General features: G+C 51.3%; 3 protein-coding genes across 9 annotated transcripts in view; 2 read left to right on the top strand and 1 right to left on the bottom strand.

Moving 5' to 3' along the window:
- M1AP (meiosis 1 associated protein) overlaps positions 1–9899 on the top strand; it is a 95885-nt gene extending 85986 nt beyond the window's left edge. The window contains exons 8-11 of one of the 2 annotated variants that reach the window (XM_025354311.1): positions 5290–5496; positions 7189–7329; positions 7779–7790; positions 8918–9899. In XM_025354311.1, coding sequence (XP_025210096.1) covers positions 5290–5496; positions 7189–7329; positions 7779–7790; positions 8918–9076 — 519 coding nt within the window. In that variant the 3' untranslated portion in view covers positions 9077–9899. The remainder of the gene's footprint in view (positions 1–5289; positions 5497–7188; positions 7330–7778; positions 7791–8917) is intronic. The other variant, XM_025354312.1, reaches the window with a different exon arrangement.
- A 352-nt stretch (positions 9900–10251) lies between these two features.
- Positions 10252–13633, bottom strand: DOK1 (docking protein 1). 4 transcript variants are annotated; one of them, XM_025405870.1, is made up of 6 exons: positions 12873–12901; position 12763; positions 12283–12579; positions 12064–12157; positions 11670–11854; positions 10252–11455 (listed from the first exon to the last, which is right to left on the bottom strand). In XM_025405870.1, exons 1-6 carry the CDS (start codon positions 12899–12901, stop codon positions 10730–10732), a joined length of 1332 nt encoding a protein of 443 aa, XP_025261655.1. In that variant the 3' UTR covers positions 10252–10729. The 4 variants fall into 4 exon arrangements, with proteins under 4 accessions (XP_025261655.1, XP_025261654.1, XP_025261656.1 ...); XM_025405869.1 differs by lacking the exons at position 12763; positions 12873–12901 and adding an exon at positions 12918–13633 and having other exon boundaries at positions 12283–12582; XM_025405871.1 differs by lacking the exons at positions 11670–11854; position 12763; positions 12873–12901 and adding an exon at positions 12918–13633 and having other exon boundaries at positions 12283–12582.
- Positions 13634–13729: 96 nt separating this feature from the next.
- Positions 13730–17038, top strand: part of LOXL3 (lysyl oxidase like 3) — a 21920-nt gene continuing 18611 nt past the window's right edge. For 2 of the 3 annotated variants that reach the window (XM_025405859.1, XM_025405857.1), the window contains exons 1-2: positions 13730–13859; positions 15100–15424. In XM_025405859.1, the coding sequence (XP_025261644.1) occupies positions 15112–15424 (313 nt within the window). In that variant the 5' untranslated portion in view covers positions 13730–13859; positions 15100–15111. Of the gene's footprint in view, positions 13860–14667; positions 15425–17038 lie in introns of those variants that run through there. The other variant, XM_025405858.1, reaches the window with a different exon arrangement.

The raw sequence follows: 17038 nt of genomic DNA, 5'->3' as shown, positions 1-17038 counted from the left end.
TCCAGCTTTTCTGATTGTTCTAGGCAGGAGAACCAGTCTGCCTCTGGCCACTCCAACCCACTTAGATGCAGAAGTAGATGTTTATTAAATGCTCATTTATTCCCCCTTTGCTATCTGTTCGGACATACAGCACATCTTCTAAGTTCCCCTTAGCCATTTGGCTGGCTTCACCATATTTTCATTTTCAGGCTCATGGATTTCCTTACAAGTGTGGGTATAGCTCAGTTTATTCAACCACTGCCTCTTCACTTGCACTTCTTTTTTTTTTTTTTTTTTGAGCAGTTCTTCTGAACAGAGTTCACATTGCCATAATTAAGTCGTAATGATTAGTGCCAACCCACCAGTCCTCATCAACTATAAATGTTGTGTAACTTTTCAAATTACATTTTACACATACTCTAAGCCTTCGTCAATCACAGCCTTGTTATTTCATTCCCTGATTTTTCACTTGAAAATTTTTTCTGTCTTCCTCATAGATTATTTTGCTGTATTCAGGTATTTCCTTGCTTTTCCTCGGAAAATGATCACTTCATCAGATAGGCAAGACTTTTCCCAGTCTTTTCTGAAAAATATGTATTGTCCACCACTCCCATAAATGTCACTCTTAGATTAATACAGACCACAAGAGAGCTATGTGTTTTGGCAGCATTCTTTGGAGCTTTTATAGATCTACATCTAAGAATTATTCAAGTATTTTTAATTTAACCAAGTTAAATAAACATTCATAATTAAATGTATTTTTAATTTTGAAAAGTTAACACTTCATGGTGCTTACCATGTACCTGACACAGTTCTAAACACTTCACAGCTACTAACTTATTTTATCCCCATAACCATTCTATGAAGTAAGAATTATTATCCCTGTTTTACAGATGAGGAAACTGAGGCCCAGAGAGTAAATGGTAGAGTTGGGATTGAAAGGCTGGCTTCAGGCCCCAAACTCTACACCACTCTACAGCTCCGTGAAATTTATCAGCATATTGATTGCAGGAGTGCTCTGAAATATATTGACTACTCAATAAGCCACAGACAGCTTCACCCACATTTTATATCAGGAAAAGCTATGGGGCTCCCTTCTAGCAAAAGTGGGTGGTTTGTATTTCTGTGAGCTTATCTAATCCTGGCTGTTTTATTGCCCTATTTTATTTTTCTTTTGCCCAGTCCCCATAATTATTTATTTTATCTTTTTATGCTCTTCCATTTTTCTAAACTGGCGTAGCTGTTTTGTGGAATGTGGTAGGAAATAAATATATAAATAAAATTAATTTTTTCCAAGTCTTTATGAGATCAATCTATCCATTGCCAGGAAAATATCATTTCTATTACCAAATCTTGCTGTATAGTCCTAGTTATGTAGCTAGTGACTCACTTTCCACATCCTCATTTCAATTACAAAGTCATATCTGTGTGAGCTAGAAAAAGAAATGAAAATACCACCTAGGTCTTTCAGTTTCCTACTTAAAATGTCAGAGTCTCTGGAGACACATTCCAGAGCTTTACAGTCCATGTCTGCCCTAATTGGCCACAGAAGTTACAGGATTCAAGCCATGATGTGTTCAGCAGGAGTCTAAGTACACAGGCAGTGAGCCAGTTGGGCTATAACTGGGTGGGGAAACGGAAAGTCCTTGGTTAAATAGGCGAAGACTCAAGACCAAGAATCCAAGCTGAGAGTGGGGTGATGGCAGGTCAGGAGCCATTCGAGAACAGAATGAGGTTAGAGTGTAGCATCTGGGCGGGTCAGGGGATGGACAGGTGCTAGAACAGCAGCCTAGCATGAGTCAGTGGGCTTCCTGTGACCCAGCTTTGTCTGTTTCTCTTGCTTCATCTTTCACCTACGCCCCTCGCATCCTCCACCCCAGCCACACTAATAAATGACTGAATGTTCTCCAAATATGCTGAACTGTTTCACACCTCCACACCTTTTTTCATGCTGTTCCCTTCCTCTTGCCTCTGTCCACCTGACAAGTATCTACTCATTTTTTTCTAGATGCTGCTTAAATAATTTCACTACGAAGCCTTTCTTGCCTCCACCACAGCCTGTCTCCATTCATCTTTCTTGCCTTTCCACACCCATGTACTTGTTGCCACATCTATCTAGACCTTTTGCACCATAGCTCTCTGATATGAGAAATGTCACATTACTATATTTTTTCTAAATCAAATTTAGAAAACATTGGTTCCCAAGGGCCAGGATGTTGACACACTCAATATCTTTATGGGTGCCTCTCCCCCTAGGATCATACCCAAAATCCAAGGAGCTTAAAACAGGTCAGAAAATGTGGGAAACGGCCTTCTGGTCTTCAACACACCTCCCAGGACAATACTGAATAGAAGTAGCAAGAGCAGACATCTCTGCCTTGTTTCTGATGATACAGGCAGAGAATCCACTCTTTCACCACCACGTATGAGGTTAGCTGTGGAATGCAATGGCACCATCTCGGCCAACAGCAATCTCCGCCTCCCAGGTTCAAGCCATTCTCCTGCCTCAGCCTCCGGAGTAGCTGGGATTACAGACATGCGCCACCATGCCCAGCTAATTTTGTATTTTTAGTGGAGACGGGGTTTCTGCATGTTGGTCAGGCTGGTCTCGAACTCCGGACCTCAGGTGATCCGCCCACCTCGTCCTTCTAAAGTGCTGGGATTACAGGTGTGAGGCACCGTGACCGGCCAATAAATTCTTTTTTTTTTTTTTTGAGACGGAGTCTCGCTGTGTCACCCAGGCTGGAGTGCAGTGGCGCGATCTCGGCTCACTGCAAGCTCCGCCTCCCGGGTTTACGCCATTCTCCTGCCTCAGCCTCTTAATAGACAAAAAATTCACAAGCAAATGCAGGAATCAATGTAAAAATAGAAGATTTAAAACAATACTAATAATCCAAATCCTGAGCCCCTGAGCCCCATCAGAAGTTACTTAAGCCAACTGAAATGGAGTCCCCTGAAACTTCCTGGTTACTATCCCTTCCAGGCTTAAACAGGCCATGTCCTCAGAGCAGTGGCAGTTCCTCCCCGCCCACCCACATACACACACACCATGATTTCTATACCATTTATTCCCAGTGTGATGGATTCTCAGCATCAAGCTGACTTTCCTGCACATTTGAATTTGTTCTTCAGGAAGACAGCACATCTCTAGATAGAAGCAAAGCACTAAGCAAGCATGAACTTCTGAAGGCATGCATAAAGCTCTTGGCACAGTACCTGGTGCCTGATAAGCATTCCATTAAAGTTTGTAATTATGATTATGACTAATTTTCCCATGCCCAAATTATCTGCCCCACCCCTGAAACCTTCTAATGAGGATGCATCATGCCTCCCGAATTTTCAGTCAAGTCCTACCCCACAAAGGTCAGCAACCACAGGAATGGTACATACCTGTTTTTCTTGGAGATGTTAACAGGTTTCCTACCACTTGCTGTGCCTACCAGACCTCCTCAGAGCTCCACACTGCACAGAATGATGACACTGCTTCAAAGTGCAGAGCCTCCCCTATGACCACCCCAGCACCTCCCCGCTGGGGTCTAACTCTAATGGTACAGCAAGTATTTTCTGTCTCACTGTGTCTCTTTCTATTTGTCTTCCCCAAGACACTGACACTCCTCTTTCTCTGAAAATCTTTTCCCCTGCTTTGCCTTTCCTATTTTTTTATTTGTCTCAACTTTTCATATAAGAGTAGCCAGAACTCATGTGTTTTCTTCCATCTTATGTAGCAGGGAGGTTGTTATGGTTTGTACCAGATGTAACTGACGATCACCCCCAGTAAGAGGACACAGTTTGAGATGATTATAATAGTTCTAACTCCATATTTCCTGGAGTTTTGTGGTTTTTGTTGAAAAGCTACCACAAAAAATTGCCCCATTTTCATGGCTCATTTAAAAGGATACACCTACGAAATCTTCTCAGAAGTCTGGTTGTCTCTTATTCTTACCCATGCCCTAACCTCTGCCATCTCCATGGCATATGGCAAAGTGCCACCCTCTGTTCCATAATACCCGTCATCCACAGCGGCACTGCCCCCAGCATCCTGACTCTTCTTGTCCTGTGATCGGCTAAGATGATCTCAAGGGCCCTGCACCCACCCACCTCTCCCTCTGCTCTTTCTTTATTTATGTTTTTTTTATTTTTTGAGACAGAGTTTCGCTCTTATTGCCCAGGCTAAAGTGCAATGGTACAATCTTGGCTCACTGCAACCTCTGCCTCCCAGGTACAAGCGATTCTCCTATCTCAGCCTCCCAAGTAGCTCGGATTACAGGCATGTGCCACCAGGCCCAGCTAATTTTTTTGTATTTAGTAGAGACGGAGTTTCACCATGTTAGTCAGGCTGGTCAAGAACTCCTGACCTCAGGTGATCCACCCGCCTTGGCCTCCCAAAGTGCTGGATTACAGGTGTGTGCCACCGCTCCCGGCCCTGCTCTCTCTTTCTCCTCCCACTTTGCAGGCTGCTTTCACTGCCTTCTCTCTATCTGTCTATCTATCAATCATCTATCTATCTTTATTTATTTAATTTTTTGTAGAGTCTTGGTATGTTGCACAGACTGGTCTTGAACTCCTGGGCTCAAGCAGTCTTCTTGCCTTGGCCTCCCAAAATGCTGGGATTACAGATGTGAGCCACCACATCTGGCCTTACTACCTTGTACACTCTCTGGACATTCCAGGGATATTCCCCAGTCAGCCCGTTCTAATCCCAGTTGTTAACAAACCAGACTTTATTACCCTCAAAAGAAGAACTGAATTTCTACAACAGACAACACTTCATACAAGTCTTGGTTTCAAGACACTGCTTTTTTCTTTTTCCTTTTGAGACAGACAGGGTCTCACTCTGTCACCCAGGCTGGAGTGCAGTGGTACAATCATGGCTCACTGCAACCTTGATCTGCTAGGCTCAAGGGATCCTCCCACCTCACCCTCCTGAGTAGCTAGGAGTATAGTCACGCACCATGGGCTTCAAGACTCTGTTTTTAAGAATTATAATTCTTAAAAGTCCACATGTAGTGTTGAATATGGTAGGCCCCTCTGGGATGAACATCTACTTCAAGTTACAGGGCATTTCTTAACTTTTCTCTCCATTGTTGACCCTTTTATGTACTCTCTCTGGCATATCCCAGACCAGGCAGGAAGAGTAGTACCTCGTGATATTGATGATTCAAGCAGGAAGTCCCTCCCTACCAGGGCCAGAGTTAAATGGCTCTGCCCCCTCAGCACCCTTGGAAGTCAGGGAAACTTCAATTGGGACTGATCCTCAAATCATGCCATAGACTAAAGATGAACCAGTATTTCTGTATGTCCTTGTTTCAGAAAAGAGAATGGCTGCTGTTAGCCAAGGGGGAACCACTGGGCCCAGGACACAGCCAGAGAATTCCTGCCAGCACCTTCTATGTGATCATGCCATCACGCTCCCTCACACTGCTGGTGAAGGCGGTGGCCACACGGGAACTGATGCTTCCCAGCACCTTCCCCCTGCTACCTGAGGACCCACGTGATGACAGTCTTAAGAATGTGGAGGCAAGTGGAGCCCAGATCTCATGGGACAGATCTAGAAGCGAATGGAGTTTGAGAAAGGGAGGAGGGAGAGGAGTGAGCCCAGGAGGGAATGGATGGGAAGCTGAGGAAGGAGTGTGGTAAGACAGTAAGAAGAGAAAGCAAGAATAGGCAATGATGCCAGAAGAAGGAAGTAAACACTTAGATGATGGCAGCAGGATAAGGAGTGAAATAGAATGGAGGCTGGGTTGAGGGAAATGAGACTTGAGAAGAAAAAACTGGGAGAGAAAAGGGATATTGGCATCAGTGATGACTGGGAATTAGAGTCATCCTAGAGGACTCATGACATGCACACGGACCTGAAATCTGAGGAATAGGTGGCTGTGAAGGAGAAAAGGGAGCATCACAGAGTAGAAGCCTGATGGCAGGCCAGGGCACAGGGAGGCAGGGGAGGAAGCCACAGCACCGGCAGCTCCAGCTCCTGGGGATGCACTGGACACTTGTTTTGTCGGTTTTGTCTTTGCACAGACTGGTTCTCCTGCCCCCACCTCCTCCCCAGAGAGGAGATTGTGATGTTAGACAAGGGAGAGCAGAACATTGGGAGGGAAAGGAAAGGAGAAGACAACAGCAGAAGACAGAAGTAAAAAGAAAGGAGAAGGGTGTAAAAGGAGACCCAAAAAATCATTCTTTGTATGGATTTTCGTGTCTTTGTGTGTTTATTTTTTGAATGTGTCTGTGCTTGGGTCTCCAAATTGGTGGCAGTGGGTATAGATGTGCCTGTGCATATCTGTGCTGGTGTATTCTTAGGGGTCTAACTTTCTGCATTGCATGTGTGCATATGTGTATACCTGTGTTGCGCTCATTTATGTTTGTTGAGAAAAGGAGGAAAAGGCAGCCAATGTAGGTGCCCAAAATAGGAAGGGCTTCAAAATGAGACGAGATGGAAGTAGATGCAAAGGCCACTTTTTCCTCCTCCTCCTCCTCCTCCTGGGATCTGGATTCTCTACATTTGCTCTGCTAGTCTCCCCAGGCTAAGGGTGGGAGGGATGGCTCTGGGTAAGGAGAACTGGAACCACATTGCTGCTGGCTCACTGGCTTAAACGCAGCAAGGACAAGGCCTGGGATTGTACTCTTGGCTTGGCGGCCACAGAGACACAGAGAGAGGTGGGCACAAATGGCCATGGCCCGCTCAGTGTCTCACTTTGGGGCCAGTGGTTCCTGGCACAGGATGTTGTGGCCGGAAAACCTGACTGCACAGGAATGTTGTACTCCTGTATCCCCTCCTCCCTTTCCATTCAGCTCAGCTCACCTCCAGGCTGAGAACTCCATGTACTCGCCTTGCAGGCTGTGAGCACCCCGCCCTGCTGCGTAGCCCGCTGACACACTCTCCCTCCGTGCTCACAGTGGATCCCTTGTAGCATTCATGTGTGCCGGCCCCCTCAGAACCCCTGGACATGCGTCTTGGGGCCAGAGTGTTCAGTGTTCCTAACCACTTAGGGTTTTTCCTACTTCTCCTACCCATGCCTGGCCCTTACATCACAAGCACTGGACCTCAGGCCAGAACACCCAGTGGGACAGCATCTATTTCACAGCCTTCATGGCAGCCCTGGGGTTTCACACTTCCTCCAGCCCCTCACACTTCTGGATCACTGCCTGACATCTTGTGTTCTGTGACCTCAAGTTCCCTGGGTAAGGCCCCTCTTTTCTTTTCCTCAGAGCATGCTGGATAGCCTGGAGCTGGAGCCCACCTACAACCCCTTGCAGGTTCAGAGCCACCTGTACTCACACCTGAGCAACATCTATGCCAAGCCTCAGGGGCGGCTCCACCCACACTGGGAGAGCCGAGCCCCGAGAAAGGTACCACTCCTCTCCTTCCCTCCTCTTCCTTATTTCCCCTCCCTCCCCTTCATGCCCAGAGTCCTAGAAAGCCCTCCTCCCCCATCCCAACACCACCCCCATCCAAGGGAGTAGCCCTCCTCCTGGATCCCACCCCTGGTGGAAGGGAAAATTAGAACTCTTACTGGGTAGGGAGGCCTGTTTGCTAGGGCATTTACATATGATAATGTTTAGGTGTTTTAATTGTAGTGTTTATGATAACTCATTAGTCATTTACCAGACTATTGTCCCATTAAGCAAACTGGCTACACAGGAACTATGACCACAGTCCTCCTGAAAGAAAAGGCTGAAGGAAAGGTGGGAAAAGAAATGCCCAAGGGATGGGAAATTAATATTTATAGAGCACCAGTCATTTGCCAGGTTTTATGATAAGTGCTTGCTCATATATTTTTCTCATTTAATCCTCACAGCATCCCTGCAAGGTACGTGTTTGCTCATTTATAGATGAGGAAAGGAGGCTGACCAAGGTTAGTAACTCGAGAGGACTCCCATGACTGGGATTGAAGACAGTTGGGGTTGAAGAGGGAAGAATGATTGAGGATGGAGAAATATTTTTATGAGACCCATGTTCTATATAATATTTGGGCTTCCTTCTGCCCTTATTAACTTTTTCTCAGTTTCTTAGTAACACAGCCTTTAGAAAAATTATCGCCGGGCGCGGTGGCTCAAGCCTGTAATCCCAGCACTTTGGGAGGCCGAGGCGGGCGGATCACGAGGTCAGGAGATCGAGACCATCCTGGCTAACATGGTGAAACCCCGTCTCTACTAAAAATACAAAAAACTAGCCGGGCGTGGTGGCGGGCGCCTGTAGTCCCAGCTACTCGGAGGCTGAGGCAGGAGAATGGCCTGAACCTGGGAGGCGGAGCTTGCAGTGAGCCGAGATCGCCACTGCACTCCAGCCTGGGTGACACAGCGCGAGACTCCGTCTCAAAAAAAAAAAAAAAAAAGAAAAATTATCATTTTGGGCCAGGCATGGTGGCTCATGCCTATAACTCCAGCACTTTGGAAGGCCGAGGCAGGTGGATCGCTTGAGCTCAGGAGTTTGAGACCAGCCTGGGCAACATGGCAAAACCTCGCCTCTACAAAAATACAAAAAATTAGCCGGGAGTGGTGGTGCTCACTGTAGTCCCAGCTACCTGGGAGGCTAAGGTCGGGGGATTGCTTGAGCCCAGGAGGTTGTGGCTGCAGTGAGCCAAGATTGTGCCACTGCACTCCAGCTTGGGTAACAGAGCAAGTTCCTGTCTTAAAAAAAAAAAAAAGTCATTTTGTCTTAGCTAAAATTACAGGAGGACATTTTCAAACTAGAGGTAGGAGCAGGGGCTACCACAAGTTAGCTGCTGGGCAAGCTGCCAGAGGTAGGACACTGGGCAAGGAGATAGGCACTATGGAGGCTGGGCTCAAGGGACTCCAGATCACTGTCCTGGGCCTTGAGGCTGTCACTCCAGGGATGGGACTTACGAAAGAGTTAGGACAGGAAGCCCAACAGAGAATGGGATAGGTGCTCAGAAACTCTGATCTTCAGAGAAGACTCTGGTTGCTCTCTTTGCAGACTGGGCAGTTGCAGACCAACCGAGCTCGAGCCACTGTGGCCCCCCTGCCTATAACTCCTGTCCCAGGCAGAGCCTCCAAGATGCCAGCAGTCAGCAAATCTTCCTCAGATGCCTTCTTTCTGCCTTCAGAGTGGGAGGAAGATCCCTCAGGGCCCTAAGTCACCAGCACCAGAGCCCAACTGCCCAGCTTAACCACATCCATGCTCAGGTTCACATAATGGCTATCTGTGTGTGGTCAGACCTGCTTTCTATCCACCTGAGCCTCTGTGAGTGAGGGCTGACTGGGAAACAACAGCCTTCCCCTCCTCTGTTTCGCTGCTGTCCCACTCCTCAAGTCGGGAAGCGACACACCCGAGCCTGTCCCTTCTCGAGCAAGGACTCTCATTTTCTTTTGAATCATTTGATACTGTTTACGCAGGTGAAGATTAAACACCCAGTAAGCTTCCACCATTGTTAGGAGCATTCCTAACCCAGAATTTCTTCTTGTAGCTCTGTGTAAGCAGGTGGATGAGGTCAGATCACCTTTGGTAAACAGGACCTCAGGAACAAGGATGAGGTTTTCAAAGCTCATAAAAAACAAGTAGAATTGAAATCCAAGCCTCATTGCAGAGCCTGTGCCCTTCCCGCTACACCACCAGGCGTAAGCCTCCAAAAAGACAAGTGCTTGGTACCTACATGCAAAGTGTGTGTGTTGTGGGGTGGGAGGGCTGCCATACAGCCCAGAACAGGGGAGAGGATGGTGTAAAAAAGACCTATTCCTTTCCTGTTACTCTCTCCCTACATGTACCAACCTTCCTGTTGCTCCCTCCATCCACAGAATAATAGCTACCATTTATAAAATGTTTACTCTGGGCTGGGAGCAGTGGCTCACACCTTTTATCCCAACACTTTGAGAGACTGAGGTGGGATGATCACTTGGGGCCAGCAGTTCGAGACCAACCTGAGCAACACAGTGAGACCCCCATCTCTACATAAAAAATATTTTTTTAAAAAAACCACTCTGTGCTTCAGATTACACTATATACTTATAATGTATCTAATTTCATACAAAAAGCCCTGTGAGGTAGGGCCCATTATAGCTTTCCCATTTTACAGAGGGGCACAGAGGAAACTGAGGGTTGCAGATGTTATACAACTCACCCAGGGCCACAGAGCTCATGTCTAGCCCAGGGCAGCCTGACTTGACTCCCCAGGCACTGAACCGCCACACTCCTGTTGTTCCCTTCCTGGACGCCTTTCCGTGACTCTCAACACATTCCTTGTTGTCCTCTTGATCCCCACCACACCCAACCCAACCACTGTGTCCCCTCTTTTTCTGTTCACACACATAAACTTCTTAAACCCAAGCTGACTTTAATGAGAATTTTAAAATTTTTAAATAGGTCTCTGGCAAAGAACAATGCAGGAGTAAGAATCCAGGCACAGTCCAACATCTCCCTGAGGCCTCCACATGGGCCCCTCAAACTGTACCCACTCTGACCATGCACCACTTTCCACAGACCTGGTCCCGCAGCTGTCCCTTCCTTTGGGGAAGTGGAGAAGGGACAGCTTTAGGAGGATACAGAGCCCATCCCTCAGCCTTGCCATCTGCCCCACTTCTTAGGACTTCCTGGGATTGTCCTTCCTTTGACTCCCCTATCCCTCTGGTCCCCTGGTCTCATACAGCACGGCCCCTCCCACCTTCTGGCTTCTGCTGGTTCTAACCATTTTCTTAGATCCCTAGTGCCACCTCCCCATGGCCCTCCTTCTCAGGTAGAGGCCTCTGACTTGACCCCAGTCTTGTCAGTCCCTACTCTAGACAGCTCACAGTCTCAGCTCCCTGAGGCCCCACTTTTATGGACCTGGCTGTATAGGGCTGAGTTGTAGCTTTTGCTGCCACTGCCAGTTGCAGTACCAGGTTCAGGCTTGGGAGCAGGGAGGGGCTTTGTGCTCCGAGGGGGTGGCACAGCATAGTCATCAGTGGCAGGGTTGTAGGGGAGCTCATAGCCCTCCTCCTTCACCCGGGCTTGGCACCACCATGCATCCTTGGGCTCCCGAGGCAGATCATAAAGGCCCTGGGGAGGGACTGGGGCCAAGCCTTCAGGTTCATCATAGATGGGGTCCTCTTTGGGGTCCGTCAGCTTGGCCTTCAGCAACTGCTGCTGCGCATGCTCAAACAAGTCCCAATAGAGAGGTTTCTTCCGTTGCACTCCCTCTCCTGCCCGGGCAGGGGTGCTGTCCAAGGGGTCTGAGTATAGGGAGTCCTGGGAAGGGCATGGAGCAATTCGCAAGGAGTCTAAGGGCTCAGCGTACAGGGCTGGGGGGCTGTCAAGGAGCTCTTGGGGGCCAGGTGGGGAAGGCAACTTCCCCTCTGCCACCTCCCCTTCATGGGAATCAGCTCTGAGAACATCGTGCCCCTGTCTGGCCTTTCCCTGGGCCTTCTGCCGGTGGATGGCAGTCTCAACTGCCTGGAAGATGTCATTTCCCTGTGCTGTCTGGAAGGTGAAGGTTCCAGGGCCGGAGGGGCAGCGGCGGCCGGCCTCGAAAGAGAACATGACCTGAGGAGGGAGAGGGAAACACATTACCAGGAGCCATCAGAGGAAGTGAGTCACAGGCCTGCACTAGTTAGGGTATCTACAAAGAAGAGACCACCTGGGGTCACCGGGTAGGCAAGAAAGGGGGATCCAAAGGTCAGAGCTTCCCACCTTCTGTCCTGCCCCACCCCTCCCACAGCTGCCCAACCCAGGAAGCCCTCCCGGACAGCCCCTGCACCTTGTCCCGGCCATAGCGACGCAACAGAGTGTAGGGCCAGGACAGAAGTGGCTCCAGTATCTGACTCTGGGCCCCCATGGTCAGGAGAGTCAGCCTCTCAGTCTCCACCCTCAGCACGTAGGAGCCATGCAGGCCACAGCGCTCGGCGGCCTCAGTCCTCTGCACCGTTACCCAGAATTGGGATCCTGGAAGGCATATACGATTAGACAGCTGCTGGGGGAGGGGCGGGGGCAGCAGTGGGGACCCAGAGGACTCATGAGCGTAATGTCCAAGCACTCACTTGGAAGCCAGATCTCAGGGCCTTCCTACTTCCCCATGGGCCCCTGGGTATCCACCCACTTTCCAAAGGCCCTCCTCCTCACTCCATCCCTGCCCCGGCTTCTTAGGCGTCTACCTTCCCAGGTGGGGCTGTACAAGGAGTTCTCCAGCATCTCCAGGGCAGAAAGCTTAGGTGGGTTATCTGAAGGCGCCAGAGTCCAGCTGCCTTTCTGTAGTAGAGACAGAGCATCGAGAAACCTGTAATTTTCTCAACGGGGAGTGGGTGTCGGTCTGAGCCAGCCCCATTTCTCTGCCTCTGTAACTGCCCCCACCCCGCATCGCCGCAGCTCCTCACCGGAAAGGCGTTTCGGCACAGCGTCTGCACCCAGGCTGCACTGGACGGCGCGTCGGCCGCCAGCAAGTGCGAGCGCTGAGCAGTGTCCAGGCGGAAGGCAGTGGCGCCGGGCTCAGGCGGGGTCTCCACGGTAACAGGGGCCACACTCACACACTCAGCCAGACGGATCACCTTGCAGTCCAGGCGGCGCGAGCTCCCTCGGCCACCCCCAGAGCTCGACCCCTTATGGTCAAAGAACTCGAGCCGCGCTACGCCGTGAGGACTGGCCGGGTAGAGCACGGCCCAGGTCTTCCTCCACTTCTAGGGAGAGAGTGAGAGGGCTGGAGAGTGAGTGGCGTGCGCGGGCGGCCCGGGTCCCGACGGGGAAGGAGGGAGCGGCGCAGGTCGATTTGGGGTCTGGGGCTTCCAAACGGGGGGGCGAAGTTTCCCAAGGAGGATGCCACTCCGTCTCCCCAGGACCAGAACCCCGAGACTAGAGACGCTTTCTGGGAGCGTACAAAGCAACTTCGCAGGACAGTCACAGGCTCTCCAACTGCCCGCGCCGCGCTCCAGCCTGCTGCCCACCTCTCCCTGTTTCTGGGCTCTCTCACCCACTACTAGCCCGGATAAGGTTCGGCATCCGTGCCCCAGACTACCTTGGTCCCAAAGCGCTGACTCTGCAAAAACAGCGGCCCTTCCATCACGGCTCCGTCCATGGCCCCCGGCGGTTCCTTCCGCGCTTCCTGGCCCTGCGGCGGGAGGCGGGGCGGGAGGCGGGGCCGGGTTCCCTGGAGGCGTTTCCGCCCCTCCCCGGCCCCCACCGGCGGCCGCTGGGGGGTCGCGGTGGGGTGAGGGAGAAGAGCGAGAAGGAAGGGTGGAGGCCCCCGGATTAGCCTGGCGCTATCCAGGCCCCTACCCGCCGTCGTAGGGGCGCGCCGGTAGCTCCACCGAAAGTACTTGGTTTTGGCGCGAGGACCCTGGCCTCTGGACGTGGTGGCTGCGCGTGACGTCATATGTCCAACGTGACATCAGAGTGAAAGCCATGACCTCACCCCGAAAGCCCCCGGAGGCACCGGAGAGACCCACACGGGCCTCCAGAGCTTCAGTTCCCCTGGGCGGGCCCGCCCCCAGCCCCGCCCGAGCCGGGCTGTTTACACTCCGCTGACCCGGTACTCGGAGGGAGAGCTGGGATTGAACCGCTTCCCGCCACCACCGGGGACGCCCCGCCGCCCGGCGGCCGCTTGCATGTCAGCTCCCTGACCGCAGAGGCCTGGCCTCCATGCCGCGGGAAGAGAAAGCTTCTTTGAGCGGGCCGGAGGGCCGGGGAGGGGGAGGGGGCGCAGCAGTGGCCAGCTCCACAGGGAGGGAGGACTCAGAGGAGGAGAGGAGGGAACTGGCCGGGAGGAATGGACCGAGAAGGCGGAATGTGGGAGGGCTCAGGGGGATGTGGGAGGGAAGAACGGAGAAGGGGGAGAGAGGGGGGTCTAGTCTCCCCTGGCCGATCATTTTTTTTTTTTTTTTTTTTTTTTTGGAAGTCCTAGGACTGATCTCCAGGACCAGCACTCTTCTCCCAGCCCTTAGGGTCCTGCTCGGCCAAGGTAGGGGGAGTCACGTTAACCGCAGAGGGAGAGAGTAGGGGATGGAGAGGATGTGGAGGGACCAGAGAAAACGGTGGTGTGGGATGGAGTCGAGGGGAAGCCACCCAACTGAGAGTTTGATTCTTGTCTAAGGGCATGTGAGACAGAGTACAGAGAGGAGGCACATACCGGAGGCGGGGGCTCCGGGTGTTCTGAACAGGGCCACCAGGCGCGCCCTAAGGGAGGGGGCTCCTCCGGGAGGCCCTACCCCTGGGTCCCCAAGCCAAAATGTCCCCAGAACAAAGCTGCCTTGTTGGATTGATTGTTTGGGTTGTGGGAAGCATGTTGACGGGGGCTTGCTGTAGAGGGGCTGTTCTCAGCCCTAGGCAGAGAAGGCCTTGGCTGAGGAGCCATAGCGCCTGGCCTCCGGTTGCCCGGTGACTGCGATGGTGGTGTTGGCAGGAGGCTGGGACAACCCTACCCCATCCCCCACCCAGCCTTAAGGCCTGGCCCTCCTGGGCCTCTTGACCCTGCAGGGCATCTGAGAGCCTGTGTACTGGGGAGGGCATGCAGCAGGCTCTCCAGGTGAGCTTTGGTGCCAGCCTTCCCTGCCTGGGAATCTGCTGGGTTAGGACTCTGGGCTCTCATTCAGGGGATCTGTGATCCCAGGGACGCCTAGGGCCCCTTACGTGCCTCTCTGCACAATCAGTACAGCTGTCTGTCCTCCCTCTGGGTAAATGGGGTCATCTGGATCCCTCCCACGTCCGCCCCTTGGCTCTTGTCAATCTCTCTCCTCCTCACCCAGGGCTTGCTTCATTCCCCTATACTGAGTGCTTGGTTCTTTTCCTATCACCTTCTATCTGTTGTCTCTCTCCTCTGTGTCTTTCTGTTTTTCTCTCTCTCGTTCCCACAGTTTCCCTTCCTCTCACATCCTGTCTGTCTGGGTCTTCCTCTCTGCGTGTCTCTTGCTCAGTCTCTGTCTCTTTTTCTTGACCCTTCTCTGACTCTTGATCTTTCATAGCTGTCTCTTATCTCTGGGTCTCTCAGGCTGTGCCTCTATGACCTGTGCCTCTGCCCTTATTTAATGTGCTTCTCTCCCTGTCTCTCTTGGTCCCTGGGGCTCTTTCTCTCCTGCTGTCTCTCGCGATCTCTGTCTTACTCAATGTCTGTTTTTCTTTCGTGACTTCTCCCTCTCTTTCTGACTGTGGGCCCCACTCAATCTCAGTTTCTCTCACACGTACTTTCTCTCTGGGGCACCCAGGCCTTCCCTACCATGCGACCTGTCAGTGTCTGGCAGTGGAGCCCCTGGGGGCTGCTCCTGTGCCTGCTGTGCAGCTCGTGCTTGGGGTCTCCGTCCCCTTCCACGGACCCTGAGAAGAGGGCCGGGAGCCAGGGGCTGCGGTTCCGGCTGGCTGGCTTCCCCAGGAAGCCCTACGAGGGCCGCGTGGAGATACAGCGAGCTGGTGAATGGGGCACCATCTGCGATGATGACTTCACGCTGCAGGCTGCCCATGTCCTCTGCCGGGAGCTGGGCTTCACAGAGGCCACAGGCTGGACCCACAGTGCCAAATATGGCCCTGGAACCGGTGAGCAATGATCCAGGCATATCCTAGGTATTACCTAAGTGTGGCCGAAGTGCAGGGAAAGGGAACACCAGGATGGCACAGCCATAGGGACGCATGACATCAAGAACAGCCAGCATTGAGTAAACCCATGGGTGACAAACCAAGCAACATAGTTACTTCTCAGAGCTGTGTGACCTTAGGCTAGTTGGTGCTTTCTCTGAGCCTTGGATGCCGTGTGTGCAAAATGACTAGATGATGTCTAAGTTCTTTTCTGCTGCAAAAAGTATGATCCTACAAAGCCATCCGCAAAATAGCCCAGATACAGGTGAGCCCTGTACAAATAAAGTACAGTTGGTTTCATGGGACGCTAAGAGCAGGTAAATGATATCTGGATGTCCCAAAGTCATAAGGGGTCACAGACACTGCAGTTAACAAAATCAGGCTATAGGCCAGAGCTAAAATTAACAAGGTGGTACTGTCTAAGGACAAGTATAAAATCTAGGACAAGTATGAGTGTGGGTGGTGGAGGCTTAAGAGCAGTTCCCTGGGTGAGGCCTAGGACTGCGCCCATGGTATGAACCCACAGTGGGATTGATGGACAGAAGCAGGTGCAACCTGCAGCTGATCCCCCAGTTCCCACTGGCTAGACCACCTGTGGAATTAAGTGTCATTTGTAGATGCTGTGTTTTAAGAGGGACAGTAGAAAATGGAAATACTTTCACAGGAGAGCTGCCTAGATGTGAAAGATTCAGAAGCCAAGTTTCAACGAGGAATTGCTGAAGAATCAGGGAATTGATACGGAAAGTAAAAGCCTTGCATAGCAATGACATAATGGTTGTTTTCAAATATGAGAAGGACAGTCGTGTGGCTGAGGGATTTTTCTGGTTGGCACCAAAGGACTGAATCAGATGTGGTGGGGAAAAGTCACAAAGAGTCACAAGGACTTTGATGACCTTGAACATTGGCTAGGACAGATGACCTTTGAGGCTGCGCCTAATTCTGAGAGGAAGTCAGTGATACTCCACAGGGTTCAGGCCAGGCACGGTGGCTCATGCATGGAATCCCAGCACTTTGGGAGGCTGAGGCGGGTGGATCACCTGAGGTCAGCACTTCAAGACCAGCCTGGCCAACATGGTGAAACCCCGTCTGTACTAAAAATATAAAAATTAGCCGGGCATGGTGGCTGCACTTATAGTCCCAGCTACTTGGGAGGCTAAGGCAGGAGAATTGCTTGAATCTGGGAGACGGAGGTTGCAGTGAGCCGAGATCATGCCACTGCACTTCAGCCTAGGCGACAGGACAAGACTTCGTTTAAAAAAAATCAGGGCTGGCCGGGCGCGGTGGCTCAAGCCTGTAATCCCAGCACTTTGGGAGGCCGAGATGGGCGGATCACGAGGTCAGGAGATCGAGACCATCCTGGCTAACACGGTGAAACCCCGTCTCTACTAAGAAATACAAAAAATAGCCGGGCGAGGTGGCGGGCGCCTGTAGTCCCAGCTACTCGGGAGGCTGAGGCCGGAGAATGGCGTGAACCCGGGAGGCAGAGCTTGCAGTGAGCTGAGATCCGGCCACTGCACTCCAGCCTGGGCTACAGAGCGAGACTCCGTCTTAAAAAAAAAAAAAAAAAAAAAAAAA

This window comes from Theropithecus gelada, chromosome 13 (assembly GCF_003255815.1).
Source record: "Theropithecus gelada isolate Dixy chromosome 13, Tgel_1.0, whole genome shotgun sequence".
Classification (NCBI taxonomy): domain Eukaryota; kingdom Metazoa; phylum Chordata; class Mammalia; order Primates; family Cercopithecidae; genus Theropithecus; species Theropithecus gelada.
Note: the sequence above shows the minus strand (reverse complement) of the source record. Positions and strands in the feature narration are given on the sequence as shown.